The sequence below is a fragment of the Geotrypetes seraphini genome, chromosome 1, assembly GCF_902459505.1.
Source record: "Geotrypetes seraphini chromosome 1, aGeoSer1.1, whole genome shotgun sequence".
In the NCBI taxonomy this organism is placed as follows: Eukaryota; Metazoa; Chordata; class Amphibia; order Gymnophiona; family Dermophiidae; genus Geotrypetes; species Geotrypetes seraphini.
Genome location: NC_047084.1, coordinates 202,308,581 through 202,330,411, shown reverse-complemented (window position 1 = coordinate 202,330,411; position 21,831 = coordinate 202,308,581). Strand labels below are relative to the sequence as shown.

The following is a 21,831-nucleotide window of genomic DNA, read 5'->3' as shown; positions in this document are numbered from 1 at the left end:
GTCCAGAGAAGAGCAACTAAAATGGTTAAAGGGCTGGAGGAGTTGCCATACAGTGAGAGATTGGAGAAATTGGGCCTCTTCTCCCTTGAAAAGAGGAGACTGAGAGGGGACTTGATTGAAACATTCAAAATACTGAAGGGAATAGACTTAGTAGATAAAGACAGACTGTTCACCCTCTCCAAGGTAGGGATAACGAGAGGGCACTCTAAAGTTGAAAGGGGATAGATTCCGTACAAACGTAAGGAAATTCTTCTTCACCCAGAGAGTGGTGGAAAACTGGAACGCTCTTCTGGAGTCTGTTATAGGGGAAAACACCCTGCAGGTTTTCAAGACAAAGTTGGACAAGTTCCTGCTAAACTGGAACGTACACAGGTGAGGCTGGACTCATTTAGAGCACTGTTCTTTGATCTGAGGGCCGCCGTGTGAGCGGACTGCTGGGCACGATGGACCACTGGACTGACCCAGCAGCGGCAATTCTTATGTGTTCTTAGGAAGTTATAATTTAGTCAGGCAAAATTCAAAACAAAATTATATATTAATATTCAATATAAAAGCATTAGAGGTATCATAGTAAATAAGTTTGACATATTTCATGTGCTCCTACCATTAGTTAAGCACAAGATTTTTTTTCATCATTTACCCCAAAGTAAGTGAATAATTATGCAATACTAGTCTTTAAGCCCGTTACATTAATGGGTGCTAGAATATATTTCTGTCTGTCTCTCTCCCTCCCGCTGTCTTTCTTTCTGTGTGTCTCTCTCCCTGGCCCCCTTTGTCTCTGTCTTTCTGTCTCTCCCTGCCCCTGTGTCTTTTTTTTTTTCCTTTCTTTCTGTCTCCTTCCCTCCCGTTGTCTGTCTTTCTTTTTATCTGTCTCTCTCCCTGCCCCCTAAGTATCAGCAACATTTCTCCCCCCTATTTCCCTGTGCAGCAGCAGCCACAGCAGCATTCCCTCCCCCTCCATTTCCCTGTGCAGAAGCATTTCCCCCTCACCCCACTTGCCTGTGCAGCAGCAGCATTTCTCTCTCCCCCACTTCCCTGTGCAGCAGCTGCAGCAGCATGCCCTCCCCCTCCATTTTCCTGTGCAGCAGCATTTCCCTTCCCCACCCCCACTTCCCTGTGCAGCAGCAGCATTTCTTCCCCCTCCATTTTCCTGTGCAGCAGCATTCCCCCCACCTACTTCCCTGTGCAGCAACAGCAGCAGTATTTCCCTCTCCCTCCACTTCTCTGTGCAGCAGCAGTTTTTCCCTTCCCCTCCAAGTCCCTGTGCAGCAGCAGCATTATTTCCCCCTACCCCCCTCTTTCCCTTCCCACGGTCTGACCTGCTCCCTTAGTCCCTTGCCACCCCCCCACCCTCCCGTTTCCTTCCCGCGTTCTAGCCTGCTCCTGCAGCACAGTGTCTCAGGTCACAGTGAGTAAATCGAAGTAGACAGGCTCTCAGAGAATTCGGGGAACGTTTTAATCAATGGGTTTTCTATTTCTCAGTGTTCCATGCGTTCCCCTCCAAAAAAAAATCTTTTTTTTTTTTTTTTCATGTTTGAATTTCTTTATTCAGTTTTGCAGATTACAACAAGTGTATCAGAAAAATTCATATGATCTTATAAATACACACTTGATTATCCTTCATGTAACACTTTAAATACAACATATCATTCTTATATTCATATTTTATAATAATTTAAATATTATGTAATACATTTAATATGTATGACAATTGTAATTAAAATAGAAAACCCCCCAATCCCTCCCTACCTGTTTCAGAAAATCTAACCTAATACATCAAATCCTAAAATCGCTGGTTTTCGAGAAGTGTAAAAATAATAGTGTGTTTTTGGTGCAAATTCGCTAAAAATCCAAGATAGCTGCCAGCGCTGATCTTTTTTTCTTCTCCCTGCTTCTTTAAAACTTTGTTTTTGCTTGGAAACATGCTGGGATGGAGTCCTCAGGCTCTCCTCTTGTGAATTCATGTAAAGTTTGCGCAGATTTAGCACTTTTAGAGCGTCCTTAAATCACATGCTGCGTGGCACAGCTGGGAGGGGTGTGTGTGGCTACCAGTTCTGCTTCCCCCTTGCAGAAGCAGGTGATTAAATGCTCAGCTAGCCCAGTGTGGCAGCCTTCATTGCTTATGAGGCTTGGCTTGGCTGGTTCTTTGATCAGCCAGGCGGCGGACATGCTGCAGCCTAAGAAACGCAAGTCTAAGCCATCTAAGGGTGACTCTATGCCCCAAGGACCAGATACTTTATCTGAATTTATGAAGTTTTTGGGATCCAAATTTCAAAACGGGTTCTGGAATGTACAGTAGCAACATAAAAAGGTTATTTTGGTAAATTTCAGAAGATCTGGGGACCATTAACAGATTTTTGTAATGAATGATAAATTTTTCCCAAGGTAAGATATTTGATTAGAGGGGAAATGGGTGGGTTTTATTTTTTATTATCCCATAATATATGAATATATCAATAGTTTCATTGTAATGGTACTTGTATGTAATACTGTGATGGGAGGGGAGGATTTTCTATTTAATAAGAATAGTTTAAATATTAGGTGTATTACATAATATTCAAAATATTATAGAATATGAATTTGTAATGAAATGTTGTACTTAAAGTGTTATATGAGAGTTAATCAAGTGTGTATTTATAAGTTCATATGATTTTATCTACTACACTTGTTGTAATATGCAAAAATGAATAAAGAATTAAAAAACGATGTCTTTGGGCTCTCAGGGATGTCCTCGCCTTTGCCTGCTCCGGCTATTCATCTTCCTACTCCTGTTCTGAGGGATCCGGTGGCTGACCTTGACCTCTCTGATCCTTTGTTTGACAGTGCAGCCCTTCCCGGTTTGGGGGATCCGGACTTGGGTACTGGATCCACTGATCCCTTGGGACTCAGGATCCAAGTAATGATCCTGCTGTCCTGCGATTATTTAAGTTTGTGGCTCTGCCTGATCTTTTTACTGAATCTTTTCAGGACTTGAACTTAGTCACTCAGCCAGCTGTTTCCACTTCTTCTCCTCCTCCCTGGCTTTGCAGTGTGTGCTCATAATCTGCAACCTTTCCCTGGCATCCAGAAAAGAGTTGTATGGTCTCTGAGCAGTTTGATTCTCCGGAAGATCCTTTGAGAAGTGCTAGAGCTATGTCCCGCTTCTATCCACTGGCACAAGAGTGTCAGCATTTCTTGGCACAGCCCAAGGTGGATTCTTTGGTGACCAGATGCATTTCTCTTCCCAGTAACGGGGGAGGTGTGTTGAAAGATATGCAGGACCACTGTGTGGATGTGGTCCTCAGGAAACTTTGAGACTGTCAGTTTAGGCATTAAGGCTGCTGTGGCAATGTCCTTTGTAGCATGCGCCTGTCTTGACTGCGTATGCTGGAGTCTGATGCGGTGGAGCTGCGTCCTCAGCTTCTGATGGCTGGAATGGATTACATGGCGGATACCTTATATGACCTTTTCAAAGTGCTGGCAAAGGTGTCTGACTTTGGCGAGGCTGCCTTTTCAGGGGCAAATATTATTTGGTAAGGTCCTGGATGAGCGTTTTAATTTTTATGGCTCCCGACGTTCCAGGCAGTATGCCCCTTCCTCGTCGCAGAGATTTTTCCAGAGCTCCCAGAGTCAGTATGCAAGCTACAGGCGTTTCCAGCCTTCCGCTGCCCATCCTGTACACCCTACCCGAAAGCCACAATGATGCCAGGGTGCCCAGTGTCCCTCAGCAGATAGGAGGTCAGCTCTCGGAATTTCTGCCTGCCTGGATGTGCATTACAGCAGACCAGTGGGTCTTGGAAATTATTCGTTCAGGCTACAAGCTGGAATTTGCTCAACCTATGTCAGATTGGATCATGGTTTCTCCATCCGGATGCCCAGACAAGGCGCACAGAGTTGGCTCTTACTGAATATTTAAGCTATAGAGCCAGTGCCACATGACCTCTTAGGCTCAGGCAGATACTCTGTATACTTTATCAGGCCAAAGAATGCTATAATGCCCCTATATCGCTCAATGGTGCAACCTCATCTGGAGTATTGCGTCAAGTTTTGGTCTCCGTATCTCAAGAAGTCTGTTATTGAGAAAGACATGGGGGAAGCCACTGCTTGCCCTAGATTGGTAGCATGGAATATTGCTACTCCTTGGGTTTTGGCCAGGTACTAGTGACCTGGATTGGCCACCGTGAGAACGGTCTACTGAGCTTGATGGACCATTGGTCTGACCCAGTAAGGCTATTCTTATGTTCTTATGGCTAGCATCCAGGATGATTGGTCTGACCCAGTAATGCTATTCTTATGTTGTTATGGCTAGCATCCAGGACAAATGTCCAGAGTTGCTCATTGTCAGCAGGCCTAGGACTTCAAAAGGGTAGGCCTCTGTGGGTCTTTCAAGGCTTACTCCATTCGCACCTTTTCTCTTCTGTCCTCATCCCAGAGATCCTTTCAAAGTCTGCGGCAGAGATTTTTCGGGAATAGAAAAGCTCAGGGCTCCACCTACTGAGCAGGCTGGCAGCCCAAGAAATCGCAATGATGCCAGGTTTCCAACCTCTCCATGCAAGATCAGAGGCAGGCTGCATGACATTTTGGAAGCATGGAGGTTATCACTACAGATGAATGGGTTCTGGAAGTCATCAGGAATGGTTACAAGTTGGAGTTTACTTGTTTACTCTGCCTGGTTCATAGATTTGCCCTCAGGCAGACCATGAAAGGCAGCCCAGGGCCAGGTGATCTTCCGATGGTTATCGAGCAGGCGCCAGAGGCAGAATTGGACTCCGGCAGATTCTCCATATACTTTGTCATGCCCAAGAAAGGCTCATAGGATTGAAGACTCATCTTGGACCTTAAGTACATCAATGCAGTGCTCAAAGTGCCTCATTTTCGTATGGAGACTCACTGGTTGATCATTGCTTCAGTGCTACCGGGGGAGTTCCTGAAGGCACATCCCTATTTCCTTCGTTTTCATGTCCTGGAACAGCATTTTCAGTTCATGACTCCCATTCGGTCTGGCTAAAACCCCTCGGACCTTCACCAAAATTATGGATTTTGTGGCGGCTGTCCTCCGCAAATTGGGTTGGCTTGCCAACCTTACTTGGATGACTGGCCCATCAGAGCACCCTTGTGGGAGGAAGCGGAGAGAGCTGTTTATATTGTCTTGGTGACTTTTCAAAGACTAGGATGGATAATCAACTTGAAGAGCCAGTTGCAGCCTGCTCAGTTGCTGGAGTATCTGGGTGTCCGATTCGACACGGAGCGAGGCCAGGTGTTTATTTCAGAGGCATGCAGACTGAAACTTGGAAACCAAATCTCAGCTTTGTTGGCCTGAAATTACCTTCAGGTCCTGGGCTCGATGGCGGCCACAATATAAGTAGTTCCTTGGGTGAGAGTACATATGCGCCTCCTGCAGCACTCCCTTCTCTCTTGCTGGTCTCTGCAGATGGACCATCAGCATGTTCGCCTGCCTTGGATGATGGAGGCCTGCTCAGCATGGCCTAGTGTCTTCATCCGCAGTCCATGTCCTCTGGGATGTCTCTACGGATCGACTCCTGGACTACGCTGACAATGGATTCCAGCCTCCTGGGCTGGAGAGCACATTGTAAGGATTGCCTATTCCAAGGGCAATGGTCTCCATCGCAGTATTGTTGGTTCATCAACAGGCTGGAGCTCTGAACCATTTGGTTGGCGAACAAGACGGTCATAGTGTTTTCTGATGTGACAGCAGTGCCTTATGTCAACAATGGGAAGGCACCAAGAGTGTTGGCCTCCAGAAGGAGGCACTAGCTCTCTTCTGTTGGGTGGAGACTCATCTTCTGGCTGTTACTACAGCTCATGTCACTTACTTTCTCAGGAGATACTTTGGACACAGAAGAGTGTTCCATCCCACCTCAGGCTTTTCAGAGTTTGACCTCATAGCTTAGGCGAAAAACAAGTAAGCAGTGCAATTCTTCAGCCACAAATAAGAGTGTGGAAGCAACAAGATCGATGCGTTGGTTCAGCCTTGGCCTGTGGATGATCTTCTGTACATGTTGCCTCCTTGGCCCATGGTAGGGGAGTCCTGAGAAGTGTGGCCAGGCATCAGGGATGAGTTATCCTGGTGACTCCAGACTGGCCTTGGCGCTCATGGTATGCAGACCTTGTTTGTCTTTATATTGGTCCCCTTCTGAGGCTTCAGCCCCTATAGGGACTCATCTCTCAAGGTCAAATCGTCCTGCAAGATTCTATGCTACTGTTCCAGGTCAAAGAGTCATTTCTCCCATGTCTTTCTCAATAACATACTATGGACTTTTCCTCCAGGAAATTTTCCAAACCTTTCTTAAAACCAGCTACGCTATCCACTCTTACCTCAACCTCTGGCAATGCGTTCCAGAGTTAACTATTCTCTGACTGAAAAAATATTTCCTCCTATTGGTTTTAAAAGTATTTCCCTGTAACTTTGTCTCCTAGTCTTTGTAATTTTTGACTGAGTCAAAAAATTGATCCACTTGTACTCGTTCTACTCCACTCATGATTTTGTAGACTTCAATCATATCTCCCCTCAGCCGTCTCTTTACAAACTGAAGAGCCCTAATATTTTTAGTCTTTCCTCATACGAGAGGAGTTCCATCCCCTTTATCATCTTGGTCGCTCTTCTTTGAATCTTTTCTAGTGCCACTGTATCTTTCTTGATATAAGGAGACCAGCATTGAATTCAATACTCTAGGTGAGGTCGCAACATGGAGCGATACAGGGGCATTATAACATTCTTAGTCTTGTTAACCATCCCATTTTTAATATTTCCTAACATCTTGTTTGGTTTTTTGGCCGCCGCCGCACACTGGGCGTAAGGTTTCATCATATTGTCAATGATGATACCCAGATGGACCCTAGCATCTGGTAACTGATTTGGGTTATTTATTCTTCCCAATGTGCATCACTTTGCATTAAATTTCATTTGCCACTTGGACGCCCAGTCTTCCAGTTTTCTAAGATCTGCCTGCAATTTTTCACAATCCGCATGCATTTTAACAACTTTGAACAGTTTAGTATCATCTGCAAATTGTAAATTTAATCACCCTAACTCATCCTAATTTCCAAATCATTTATAAATAAGTTAAATAGCACCAGTCCCAATACAGATCCCTGCAGGACTTCACTGTTTACTCTCCTCCAATGAGAAAAATGACCATTTAACCTCACCCTCTGTTTTCTATCCAATTCCTAATCTACAACTGAATTTTGCAACTATCCCGTGATTGTTTAATATTCTCAGGAGCTTCTCATGAGGAACTTTATCAAAAGCTTTCTGAAAATCTAGATACACTACATCAATTGGCTCTCCTTTATCCACATGTTTATCCACACCTTCAAAGAAGTCAAACAAATTGGTGAGGCAAGATCTCCCTCAGCTGAACCCATGCTGTCTTCTGTCTCATTAAATTGTTTGTCTGTGTTCCACAATTCTATTTTTTTATAATTGTTTTCCACCATTATGCCCAGCACTGAAGTCAGGCTTACCAGTCTATAATTTCCTGGATATACCCTTGAACCCTTTTTTTTTTTTTTAATTTCTTTATTCATTTTATATCTTATAACAAGTGTACAATAAATATCAAACAAACATATTACAATGCCACTTGAAAATCTACAATATTATACAACAAGAAGATTTAATCCCCACCCCCTCCCAAATTCAAATATCATTATATTATATCTCATGAAAATATCTTATGTCTTTCATATATATATTCTTAGTGGAAAACCAAGAACCCCCCCCCATCCCAAATCCAAATGTGTATTAATATCGGGAAAAGTGTAAATTATTCATTATAATAATTTAATAATGGTCCCCACACATCCTTACATTTATTATAATAACCTTTTTGCACTGCCAACGCTCTTTCCATTTTCCTTGAATCCTTTTTAAAAATAAGCGTAACTGTAGCCACCCTCCAATCTTCAAGTACTACAGACGATTTTAATGACAGGTTACAGATCACTAACAGCAGGTCATCAATTTCATGTTTGAGTTCTTTTAGTACCCAGGGATGTATACCATCTGGTCCTGGTGATTTATCACTTTTTAACTTGTTGATTTGGCTTGGATTCACCGTGATTTCTTTCAGTTCCTCCACATCATCACCCTTGGAAACTATTTCTGATTCAGGTAGATCTCTTACCTCTTCTTCTGTAAAGACTGAAGAAAAGAATTCATTTAGTCTCTCCGCTATGGCCTTGTCCTCCCTGAGTGCCCATTTTGCTCTTTGATCATCCAACGGTCCCACGGATTACCTTAGAATTTTCTCCTGTTGTACCTAAAAAAATTGAGTTTTTGCTTCAGGGAATTATGTAAGTACCAATCTGCAACAGAAATACTGTCCATGTTTTGTTTTGTTTTGTTTTGTTTTTAAAGAGTGGTGTTCATACAGAAGGGGGGGCAGTATTCTTTTTAAGCTGCACTAAACATCTAGTATCTGAATTTTATTCAGAGTAGTTATAAACTACATACGACTAAGTAGGGAAAGCATGCAGAGTATGGCATTCTTCTCAACTTCCTTGCGAGTGTGGCTTGATGTAGCCCAAATGTTCAAAAACAAAAAGTTGGTGAAAATAATTTTGACAAAAAAAAGGAAAAACATAATGGGAATGCACAAAAAAACGCTCATTTATGATGCACTGAGGTGAAAATTAAAAACACAGCTTAGTTCTGCAGAAAATGATGAACTGACATTGAGTGGGAAGGTACAGGTACTGCCTTAAAATTTAAAGTGTCAGTACACTTGGTATGTAAAGGGGATGGGACTTGATATACTCCTTGTTCTGTGTGGTTATAATCAAAGCAGTTTACATATTTTAGACAGGTGTTTATGTGTTCGTACCAGGTTCCATGGATGACATTTATTTATTTATTTAAGATGCTTGTTGCCCGCATATCAATCATCTATGCGGATAACGATACATACAGCATACTACACTTCTCCCTCCGCATTCGTGGTGACAGGGGAACGGCAAGGCAGCAAATAGAGAAAAACCGCAAATAACTTTTCATATCTTGTTCGTGGTTTTTCTGTAAAAAAAAACAAAAAAAAACCTAACAAAAACAGACACAAAACTGCAAATAACCTGACCTGTTCCAGTGAAGAAAGGGCAGCTGGGAGGATCGATTTTCGCTGTGCAACGGCGGGAGCAGCAACTTCCTGTGATGTAAATTGGGGGGGAGCCTTCAATCAAAAAACTGCGAATAACCGAAACCACGGACTACGAAACAGTGAATACGGAGGGAGAAGTGTATAAACAACTTATGCATGTGCTTTAAAATAAAAAGCCAAGCAATTACAAGATTACAAAGTAACTAAACTTGAAAAGGCAAGTCAAAAAAATGGGCTTTCAAAACTTTTCCGAAATGCCAAAAATTCAAAGGTCAGACAGATAGAATCTGGAACCGAGTTCCATAGTAAAGGTCCGGCTACTTGGAACTTCGTGATCGATTTGCAACTTTGGAGACACAACGAAGAATGGGAACAGCCAAAAAAGCTCTGTCTTGTGATCTCAAAGAACGAGAAGGCACATAAGTCTGCAGCAGAGAAACAGTCACCTTGGGCAATGGATCCCAGACAGATTTAAATCCCAAGATTTGAAGCTTAAATTGTATTCTTCAAACAACCGGCAACTAGTGAAGTTCGGCCAACACAGTTGTAACTTGGGAATAATGGGGCATTGGCCACATATGAGAATATAATACTTGCTTGTCCTTAGAGAAATTGTAGTTAAGAGGCAAGCCTGAGATCTTGAATGGTCACCTACAAGGTGCCTTGACAGGATCAGCTGTTTATAAAATTTACATATATATATTTTTACATATATATATTTTTTTTTCCCAATTCTTTATTCATTTTTTAAAAACTTACAATAAGTGTTAACATAATTTATAGCATATTAAAGTCTAATACAATACTTAATAATCTGCAAATATTCCATTCAGAAATTTATCCCCTCCCCCTTAATCAATTAAATTCTTTAAATTCACTAAAACCTATCATGAACCTCATTCCCATATACTTTATTTATTCAAATCAAAAAACCCTTCCCCCCTCTTCCACCTGGATGTGCAATTTTTAAGGAGAAATATAATTTTCAGTCATTATAATATTTTGTTAATGGCTCCCAAATCTCCTGAAATTTTCTAAAATTCCCTTGCTGTGTGGCTATTGTCCTTTCCATTTTGTAAATGTGACATAATGAGTTCCACCAGAAACTGTAGTTAAGTTTCTTCCAATTTTTCCAATTACTCGTCATCTATGGCAACCCCTGTCATAATAAGCAAAAAAGCTTATTATTTTTTGATGATATTTGACTCTTAGCTCGCATTGACATGCCAAACAACACAGTATCATAAGAACATAAGAACTGCCATCTCCGGATCAGACCCATGGTCCATTGAGTCCGGCGATCCGCACACGCGGAGGCTCAGTCAGGTATACACCTGATGTAGTTTTAGTCACCCATATCCCTCTATGCCTCTCGAAAGGAGATGTGCATCTAATTTGCCTTTGAATCCTAGCACAGTGGATTCCTTAATAACCTCCTTTGGGAGAGCATTCCAGGCGTCTACCACTCGCTGCGATAGTGCATGGTATATTTAAAATCTTTAATAAGTAACCTTTTTTTTAGATTGCTAGTATGGCTTATTTGCAGGAATTTGATCCATGTGAGCTTAGTAGTTATATTAATTTTGCTGATTTTTATTTTAAAATAGTTTCTTTCCTAAGTCTCCTGTTAATTAAATATGTAAAGCTATACTTTTTATATTTTGCAGTTCTTACATCTGGTTCACCTCAAAAGAGTGCAGTTCCAAGAAGTACAAATTCAGTAGCCTCTGCATCTTTGCCAGTTGTTGCTATGAATGGAGATTCTAACTGTTTGTCCTCGGCTGCATATCCATCTCATTCTATTTCTTCTCTGAATGAAAGTGAAGATGAGGAGAATCTGAATGCAACAGAAAAGCTCAAGTAAATGTTGCATTTTACTTTACTAAGTTTGGTTTTCTACCACAAGTTTCTTTGCACAGTCATATGAAAATCTGCTTTTTAAATGCTTAACTATTGTTTTGTTTTAACTATTTTACTTTCCCAGAATTTGCTGTGTACTGTGACATTGAAGGAAAATTTGTCAATGCTTAAAAAATTAGTTTCATCCTTTAATCATTTTCCATAGCTTCCTTTGTCTAACATAAATAATGGTTAACTTAGTATCCATGTACAACTTAACCAGAATGTGGCTATTGTTCAGTGGATAGAGACAGAAACAAAGCGGTTCTGCAGTGTTCTCCCTAGTGCCTTTTAGCCGGGTGCTGCGCCCGGCTAATTTAAGTGAGCGCCTATCTGTCTTTCTGCCAGCTCAGGGTTACAGAGCCCTCCTCTCACGCACAGGCTCTGCACTTTCACCCTGCTCCTGGCGCCTTGGAGCCTGTATTTAACACTTCCCTCTCTCCTCTCACTTTTCCAGTCCTCTCTTCTGCTTCTCACCTCCCCTGCAGTTCTTCAAACTTGCTGTGGGTCACCGGCAGCAATTGTAAACAATCCAGCAGCCGCCCTGCAGCCTTCCGTCTGCCGTGCCCCGCCTCCTCTGATGTAAATTCCTGTAGATGGAAACACTGGAGGAGCGCGGACTGGGAGGTGCGTGGACTGGGGGGAGTGGCTTATTACCTCTCAGGGATGCCAAAGCTCTAGTCTCGGATCTGGGTAGGAAAAATAAGGAACATGAGTATAAAATGTTAGGTGTAACATTAGCCAAATCCGATCAAGAAAGGAACCTGGGGGGGTACTGATAGATAGGAACCTGAAGCCGTCGGCTCAATGTGCGGCGGCGGCAAAGAAAGCAAACAGAATGTTAGGTATGATAAAGAAGGGGATCACGAGTAGATCGGCGACCGTTATAATGCCGCTTTACAGAGCAATGGTCAGACCACACTTGGAGTACTGTGTCCAACACTGGTCTCCATACCTAAAAAAGGATATAACCCTGCTGGAAAGGGTGCAGAGGCGAGCCACGAAGCTAGTAAAAGGTATGGAAAATTTGAGTTACAAAGAACGACTTGAAGGACTGGGACTGTTCACCCTCGGAAGGAGGAGACTGCGAGGAGATATAATTGAGACTTATAAAATACTGAATGGATTCGATAAAATTGAGCAAGAAACACCGTTGTTCACATTGTCAAAAGTGACACAGACAAGAGGTCATGGACTGAGACTGAGGGGCAGCAGGCTCAGGACAAATGTCAGGAAATTCTATTTCACACAGCGAGTGGTGAACGCTTGGAATGCTCTCCCAGAGGAGATGGTGACGGAGACTACCATTCTGGGTTTCAAGCGTGAATTGGATGCACACCTCCTTGCAAATCACATTGAGGGATATGGGTAATCAGGGTCTACATCTGGGAGCACCTGGCTTGGCCTCCGCTTGTGCGGGTCGCCAAAATAGATGGACCTAAAGTCTGATCCGGTGAAGGCGTTTCTAGTTAGCATTAGGGTTCAAGAAGGAATTGGGCAACTTTCTGAAGAAAAGGGGATAGAAGAGTACGGATAGAGGACTACTACACAGGTCCTGGACCTGATGGGCCTCCACGTGTGCGGACTGCTGGGCATGATGGACCTCTGGTCTGACCCAGCGGAGGCAATGCTTATGTGCTTATGTTTCCATTCCAACGGTAGGAAGCGATGTAATTCAGGTCGTGAGGTCAGGGAGAGAGACGGTTCATTGGGCCTAGGCACACTTTAAGAGGAAAATAAGCTTGTAAGTTTTAAATCCTAGGGGTTTTTTTTTTTTTGTTTTGGGGCTAATTTCGGTGATTTTAAGCATTTTTAAAGCTCGTAAGCACCAAAGAGATGGTTGTCTTGGTGGAGGGGGGGATATTCAAAGCAATTTCACTGTCCCTAAATGGCTTTGGGTTACTAAAAACCAGGTATGTTGGGGACATTCTGGAGCCGGAATGAGCATTTTGCTAGTAAGGACTGATATTCAAGACTTAACTTGCCAAAGTCAATGGGACTGTGCTTAAAACTCAATCCTTCCTTTATGCCATTCACCATAATCTGTTAAATACTGAATATACCACTTAACCTAGAAACGCTGGATCAGGACATGGGGGGAGAGGAGGAGAGAGAGAAAGAAAAGGACCTTGAGGAGTGGCGGGAAAGCAGACTTGAACCAAAAGGGAGGGGAAAGACAGAGCAGATGCTGGACTAGAGGGGGTAGAGAGGGGAAACACACTGAACTGAGGAGAGAGAGATGCCAGGCCCTAGGGAGATGGAGGACAAAGAATGAGACAGACAGAAAGACCTGGAACAAAGGTGGGAGGACTCGAAATGTTAACAGAAGGAAGATAGAGGGAGAAACCTGAAACAAAGGGGAGGCAGAAGATGGGGGCAGATGTTGAACTTAGGGGTGTATAGAGGGAAGAGAGAGAGACTGCAGAGAAGTGAAAAGATTCTGGACCAAGGAGGAAAGAAGGAGAGAAGCAGAGAGAGACCAAGAAGATAGAACAAATGCTGGACATGGAGAGGTGGGGTTTGTAAGCAGAAGAAAGAGGCCTGGACCAAAGGGGCAGACTGGATAGGCCATTTTGTCTTTATCTGCCATCATGTTTCTATGACATGAGGCAGATGCTGGACTATGGGAGGTGTAGACAGAAGGGGGGGGGGAGGAAGAACAGAGGGATGCAAGATCATAACAGAGGGAGAGAAAGGGAGACATGCTGCCAATAGGGGTGGAGAAGAGAGGAAGAAAAGTTGGATTCATAGAGGGACAGAGAGAGATGTTGGTTGGAGAAGGGAATGAGCCGGAGGAGAGGAAGCATGCAGGAGGTAGAAAAAAAGAAATGTTGGATGAACAGTCGGAAGCCCAACCAGAAACTAATTAAATCACCAGACAACAAAAGTAGGAAAAACAATTTTATCCCAGTTCAAGCAGGCAGCATATTCTCTACATGTGGGTGACGTCCTCTACGGAGCCCCCTAGCGGATGTTCTCGCAAGCAGACTTGTTTAAAGATATTCAAGCTTGCGAGTGTACCGTGCATGCGCGAGTGCTTCTCCCACCTGACTCAGGGCATGTGTCTCTTCAGCGTGGCCTCAGTTCTAAGTTTTCTGCGGAGCCAGAAGCCCTGCTCCCTTGCTCTGTGTGAATTCGTAGTGCCTCCTTGCACCGTGGCTTGCTTTATTGTTTTCGGGTGAGTCGCTGTGCAGCGCGTCTTTGTCTTGTTCAAAAAAAACCAAACCAACTTTTCCAATCTTCGTACTTTTTTTTCGACCAGGATATCAGTTTTTGTAAGGCCGCAGCTGTAATTTTTCCTATGTCCCGGCCTCTGTCCGGATTTGAGAAATGCACTAAGTGCGCCCGGGTGATCTCCATCACCGACCCCCATCGTTGGTGTGTGAGTGCCTTGGGGCTGATCACCGCGCCGAGTCTTGCCCGAATTGTGCTACTCTCCAACCGCGGGCTCTTCGTCGGTGAGTGGCCAAAATCCTCTAACTTTTTGGCCCCATGGAGACGGCTGGGACGGCCTTGGCCCAGGTTCCATCAGTGGGGTCCTCAGCTTTGAAGGCCTCGACCTCGGTAAAATTGCCCTCGACCTCGAAGGCCACGACCTCGGCTCCTCCTGCCACCCCGGCCTCAGGTAAGTCTCCTGTTCCGCAGGTGTGCCAGCAAAGAAGCCTCCTTCGGAGTCTCATGCGAATGCCACTTCTTCGGCCTCTTCGAGACATCATCCTAAGCGTGCCTCCTCACATAGGGATTACTCTTTCTCGAGGTCGCCCCCGAAGGAGCGCACTGCTGGTGTTGGTGCCTATGTTCGAGGACATGCTTAAGGCTATCCTTACTTCGCAGATTTCCTCGGTTCTGGGTCAGTTGACCCCGGCCTCGACCCGGCCCCAGTCTGACCAGCCTGGGCCTCCCTCCGAGGTTCCTCGAGGCTTGTCTCGCCGCTTGCCCTCGAATGATTCCTCTTCTCCTGATTCGAGGCATGCGACTCTCCAGGTGTCCCGGGCAGGACCCCGGATTATGGCTTCCTACTTCTCGCAGCTTGTATCTTCAAAGCGGAGGAGGGCTTTCCCGCCTCGTCGTGGCTGGTCCCCGACCGTGAAACCTTTGGGGTCCATGGTGGCTTCGGGGTTGGGTGCGAGGCCTCGCCGGATTCCTTCCCCGCCTCTTTTTTCGGGGCGAGGGATTTCTGAGTCCCGGTTCCCTTCTTCGACGCCTGTGGGGGAATTATCTTTCCCGCCGACTTCTCCGATGCTTTGGACGGTGGTGCCTCAGACGCCGGGGTCCTCCCCAAGCCATCTTCAGCGAGGCCGTTCCTCGACGCCCCCGAGACAGTTCAGTAGAGTATCTTTTGTGTCCTGTTCTTGAGACTCGGAGGCTCCTGCCTATTATTCGAGGGAGATCTCCCCCTCTTTCTCTGCTGCTCTGAGATCTCGCTCTGGAGGATGAGTCTTCTTCTCGAACCTCCTCCTTTACCTGGTTTGTCTCGGACATGGGCAAGGCTCTGAAGCTAGATCTCCAGTCCGAATCCCGGTACACTCAGGAGTATTTGGTGGAGATGGGGCTCCCTCATCTGCCCCGTGAGATACTCCGTTTGCCTTTGCATCAGGTGCTCCAGCAGACATTCCTCCAAAATCTGGAGACTCCCTATGCCGTCACTGCCATTCCCTCCAAAATGGAGTCCCATTACCGGACGGTCCCGGTCAAGGGATTTGAGAATGCGCAGCTTTCTCATCAGTCCCTGATGGTGGGTTCTTCGTTAAAGAAGTCTAATCCCTCCAAGGTCTACGCTGCTGTCCCTCCGGGCAGGGAAGGGCGTACGATGGACAAGTCTCTATCAGAACTCGATGATGGCAAACCTTGTTCTCAATTATAATTTAACCTTCACATCCTATCTTAGATACTGTGAGGACGCCCTCCACTCTTTCCAGTCGGACGTGTCTGCTCCTCGCCGGCAAGAGTTCCGTCTCCTCCAGGAGACCCTTTACCAACTCCGTCTCTATCTGTTTCAGGTGGCTTACGATGCCTTTGAGTTGTCCTCGAGGGTCACGGCCTTTGCAATCGCCATGCATTGCCTGGCCTGGCTCCAGATAGTGGACATGGACCCTAACCTCCAGGATTGTCTGGCGAATCTCCCTTGTGTGGGGAATGAGCTGTTTGATGACTCCATCGAGGCTGCAACGAAACGCCTTTCGAAGCATGAATGGTCCTTCGCTTCCCTAGTGAGACTCAAGCTGAAGACTCCTCCAGCTCGTCCGTACAAAATTCCTCCTCAGCGATACCTGCAGAAATCTACGCTTGTGTTTTTTCGCCCATTCCCGAGGCGACCCCAGCAGAAGCAGCAGCGACCTTCTAAGGTCCAGCCGCCCGCTCTGGCAAAGCCTGGGCCGTCTTTTTGACAATTCCAGTCAGCCTGCAGGCTCCCTTCCTCCTGGAGCCCTCCCCCTTCCCATCGGGGGCAGTCTCCATCATTTCTATCCTTAGTGGGAAAAGCTTACCACAGACCTGTGGGTGCTTTCCATCGTCCGGGAGAGGTACTCCCTGCACTTCAGTCACTTACCCCCGGACCTTCTGCCACTAGAGTTTCCTTCTTCCAGAGCGCAACTTCCCCTTCTTCTGTGGGAGGCTTAGGCCCTCCTCCGCCTCCGGGTGGTCGAGGAGGTTGAATATGGGGTTTTATTCCCGGTATTTTCTGGTCCCCAAGAAGACGGGAGACCTGCGTCCAATATTGGACCTCTGGGCTCTGAACAAGTTTCTGGTCAAAGAAAAGTTCAGGATGCTCATCCTTCCTATGTTGTATTCCCTGATGGACGAAGGGGACTGGCTGTGCTCGTTGGACCTCGAGGAGGCCTATATGCACATCCTGATTCATCCGGCTTCTCGCCGGTATCTGAGAATCCGGATGGGGATCTCCACCTCCAGTATCGTGTTCTCCCCTTCGGCCTGGTAGTGGTTGCAGCGGCCCTGCATCTGTGGTGTTTCCCTACCTCAACAACTGGTTAATCAAAGCATCGTCTCGCCAGGAGGTTCTGGTGGCGACGAATTGGACTATTTCCCTCCTTCAAAGGTTCGACTTCGAGGTGAACTTTCTCAGGTCCCAGCTGTGTCCGTCCCAGTCCCTCGAGTTTATTGGGGTGGAGCTGGACACCCTTCATCTTAGCTCTTTCTTGCCTCTTCCTCGTCAGGAGACCCTTATCTATCTTTGTTGGAAAGTGTCTCTCCTGTTCTCGGTCCCGGCCCGTCTCATGATGGTCCTGTTGAGCCATATGGCTTCCACGGTTCACGTGACTCCGTTTGCCAGACTTCACCTCCGTATACCTCAGTGGACTCTGAAATCCCAGTGGAGCCAGGACCAGGATCCGGCGTCTCGACACATTGTCGTGACTCCTTTGTTGAAACAGTCTCTCCGTTGGTGGATGCTCTCTACCAATCTTTCCAGAGGTTTTCTGTTTCACGCTTCTCACCCGGAGAAGGTTCTCACGACGGACTCGTCGACCTATGCTTGGGGGGCTCATCTGGATAGTCTTCGTACCCAGGGACTTTGGTCCAGTACGGACCAACTCTGTCTCATCAATTTGCTGGAGCTCAGGGGTGGTGTTCAACGCTCTGAAAACCTTTCATCATCTGCTTCGCAACCGTGTGGTGCTTGTTCGCATGGACAACCAGGTTGCCATGTATTATATCAACAAATAAGGGGGCAAGGGGGTCTCTCTCCCTGTTCCAGAAGGCGTTGCGGCTCTGGGATTGGGCGATCTGCCGCAACATCTTTCTCCGTGCGGTCTACATCCAGGGCCAGCAGAACTGACTGGCTGACAAGTTGAGCCGCCTTCTGCAGCCTCACGAATGGTCACTTCACTTCTCGACTCTGCGTCAGGTGTTTGCCCGGTGGGGGACTCCGGATGTCGGTCTGTTTACATCCCCCCCTCAATCACAAGTTGCCTCGTTTTTGTTCTAGGGTTTATACCCCTCTCAGGTTCGAGGCAGATGCTTTCCTTCTGGATTGGACAAACTGTTTCTGTCTGCGTTTCCTCATTTCCTTCTGATTCTGAAGACCCTCGTCATGCTCAAGTCCACTCATGCCACCATGATTCTGATAGCTCCTCGGTGGCCCAGGCAGCCATGGTTCTCCCTTCTGCTGCAACTCAGTGCCAGGGAATCTCTTCTTCTGCCTGTTTTTCCTTCTCTGCTTACGCAGAGTCGAGGATCTCTGCTCCATCCCAACCTGCAGTTTCTGCACTTGACAGCCTGGTTCCTCGAGACTTGAGGGCCTCTTTTCAGTTCTCTGTCGGTCCTGGATGTTCTGGAGGCGTCTCGGAGTGGACCCGCTTTTCTTCTTGGTTTGCTACACAGCGACAGGAGCCGCAATTTGCCTCCTTGTTTTTGGTGTTGGATTTTATCTCAGGGCAAGCAGGCAGCATATTCTCAACAGTGGGGTGACATCACCGACGGAGCCCTGCAGCGGACAGCCTCGAAAGCACACTTGCTTGAAGATCTTTATAAGAGCTTCCGTGTGCTGCACTGCGCATGCGCGAGTGCCTTCCCACCCGAGTTAGGGCGCGCATCTCCTGTGAGGAACCTCAGTTCAACGTTTTCCGCGGAACCGAGACGTCCTCTTTTTTTCAGCTCTGCAGCCTTCATTGCCTTCTCTCACCGCGGCTTTTTTATTATTTTATTTTTAAGTCACTGTGTTCGTGTTTTCCATTCACCTACTTATTTAAAAAAAAAAAAAAAGTTTATTCGATTTTTTTTTTTTTTTTTTTTTTTCCTTTTCATTCAGGTCTGCGGCCTTTGGGCCTAGGCCCGGCTGATCACCTCTTTTGGTATGTCGGGCTTTATTTTTTCTTTGTCCTGGCCTCTTACCGGGTTCAAAAAGTGTAGACAGTGCAATAAGACCATTTCCATCACCGATCCCCATAGTCAGTGTGTGGTTTGTTTGGGTTCTGAACATTGCCCCGACGCTTGTCTGCACTGTGCTACCCTTAAACCTCGGGCCTTTCGTCGATGATGTGCCAACTTTCTCCAACTTTTTGGCATTATGGACTAACCGCCTGAGAAGGCCTCAACCTCGGCTTCGGGGACGGTATCGACATCTAAGGCCTCGACCTCGACGCCAGCTTCTGCCTCCACTAAGGCCTCGACCTCGACACCCTCGGTCTCAAAGGCCTCGCCGGCACCTCCTCTGAAGTCGTCTTCGACGGGTAAGTCTCCTGTCTCTCCTTCAGGTACCATTTCTAAGAAGCCTCCAGAGTCTCAGGCATCCCAGGCCGTATCTGTGGTCCTGCCAGCCTCCTCGAGACCTCCAGCTAAGCGTGCCACCAAGCATCGGGAATACTCATCCTCGAGGTCGCCCTCCTTGGAGTGCACTGCTGTATCTTCGAGAACTGATCACTTTGTCTCGGTGCCTATGTTCGAGGACATGTTGAAAGCCATTCTGACCACTCAGATTTCCTCGGTCGTGGCTCAACTCCTTCCGTCCTCGACCCTGCTTCCTTCGAGCCAGCCTGAGCAGCAGTCTGGGACTCCTGTTGAAGCACCTCGAGGCAAGAAAAGTGTCTGTATCTTGGTGTAATATACAGACCACCAAGACAGCTGGAAAACAAAGACACAGAATTAATCAAAGATATAGAGAATATCACTTTAAGGGGGGACACTGTTCTGCTTGGGGACTTCAACATGCCCGATGCAGATTGGAACACGCTCACAGCGACAACCAGCGCCAGCAGAAGGCTATTATCCGCCATTAAAGGAACACAACTCAAACAACTGGTATCAGAGCCAACTAGGGCACAGGTGATTCTGGACCTGGTACTCACCAATGGAGAAAGCGTATCGGAGGTCTCGGTGGGCGATAAGTTAGCCTCCAGTGATCACAACATGGTATGGTTCAACCTCAAGAAAGATTTCACTAGATCGAGCACGACAACAAAAGTACTCAACTTTCGAGGCGCTGACTTCAAACGCATGGGAGATTTCGTCCATCACGCACTACAAATCCAAGATGTGGCCGATAATGTGGAGGACATGTGGTCAACCTTGAAATCTACCTTACATGCAGCAACGAACCGAAACATAAAATCAACAAGCAAACGGCGAAGAAACATTAGACCCCAATGGTTCACCGCAGAGATCTCAGATCTCGTTAAAGAAAAGAAGCTTGCATTCATTTCCTACAAACATTCAGAGACAAGGGAGGCTAAATTGGAATACAAGCCAAGTCTACAGCAGTGAAAGCGGCAGTCAGAGAGGCCAAGCATCAAGCTGAAGTAAACCTGGCAAGGAACTTTAAGAAGGGTGACAAATCTTTCTTCAGGTATATTAGCGTCAGAAAAAGAAACACTGATGGGATAGTGCGCCTTAGGATATCAGATGGGAGGTTTGTAGAATCAGATTCAGATAAAGCCGAACTACTAAATGAATACTTCTGCTCGGTCTTCACCTGTGAGGCACCGGGGTCTGGTCCACAGTTGCAGGTAAAGCAAAGTTCAAAAGACCCATTTCGGGATTTTGAGTTTACTTCCGGAGACGTCTACGACGAATTATCAAGACTCAAGGTGAACAAAGCCATGGGCCCAGACAATCTACATCCCAGGGTGCTCAGTGAGCTCAGGCAGAATCTTTATCCGTATTCTTTATCCGTATCCGTATTTATCCATATCTTTATTTAGGCAGAATCTTTATCCGTACCCGTATTTATCCGTATCTTTATCCTGGCAGAATCTTTATCCGTATTCTTCAATCTGTCCCTGAGAGCGGGAATAGTCCCCTTGGACTGGAAAACAGCTAACGTGGTTCCTCTGCACAAAAAAGGTTGCAGGACAGAGGCTGCGAATTACAGACCGGTAAGTCTCACATCGGTAGTAAGTAAACTCATGGAGACACTCATCAAACTCAAATTGGACATGATACTAGACGAGGAGGAACTACGAGATCCCCACCAACATGGATTCACCAAGGGTAGGTCCTGTCAATCCAATCTCATCAGTTTTCTTTGACTGGGTAACAAGGAAACTGGATTTGGGAGAGTCCCTAGACGTCGTGTACTTGGACTTCAGCAAAGCTTTTGATAGCGTCCCCCACCGCAGGCTATTGAGCAAAATGAAATGGATGGGATTAGGTGAAACACTTACAGCATGGGTTCATGATTGGCTGAGTGGTAGACTTCAGAGGGTAGTTGTTAATGGTACCATCTCTAAAACATCGGAGGTAGCCAGTGGGGTGCCGCAGGGCTCAGTCTTGGGCCCGATCCTGTTCAACATATTTGTAAGAGTCATGACTCAAGGACTTCAAGGTAAAATAACATTATTCGCTGATGATGCCAAACTATGTAATATTGTGAGTAACGGCAATCTGTCCGACAGCATGACGCAAGACCTGCTTTTGTTGGAACAGTGGTCCTCGACCTGGCAGCTTAGCTTCAACGCTAACAAATGCAAGGTCATGCACCTTGGCAACAATAATCCGTGCAGAACGTACACATTGAATGGAGAAACCTTAGCAAGGTCTGCCGCAGAACGGGATTTGGGAGTGATCATCAGCGATGACATGAAAACGGCCAAACAAGTGGAGAAGGCTTCATCTAAGGCTAGACAAATGCTGGGTTGTATCCGGAGAAGTTTTGTTAGTCGGAAGCCCGACGTCCTAATGCCTTTGTACAGAACCATGGGAGGCCTCATCTGGAGTACTGCGTACAATTCTGGAGGCCACATTACCGCAAAGATGTGCTGAGAATCGAGTCGGTACAGCGAATGGCCACCAAGATGGTCTCGGGGCTCAAAGATCTATCATACGAAGAAAGGCTGAACGAATTGCGGCTATACTCTCTCGAGGAACGTAGAGAGAGAGGGGA

At 46.1% G+C, this 21,831-nt stretch overlaps 1 protein-coding gene across 15 annotated transcripts in view; it reads left to right on the top strand.

The window, feature by feature from the left end:
- PCM1 (pericentriolar material 1) overlaps window positions 1-21,831 on the top strand; it is an 869,560-nt gene that overhangs the window by 252,863 nt on the left and 594,866 nt on the right. For all 15 annotated transcript variants that reach the window (XM_033944006.1, XM_033944000.1, XM_033944047.1 and 12 more), the window contains one exon: window positions 10,766-10,958. In XM_033944006.1, coding sequence (XP_033799897.1) covers window positions 10,766-10,958 — 193 coding nt within the window. The remainder of the gene's footprint in view (window positions 1-10,765; window positions 10,959-21,831) is intronic.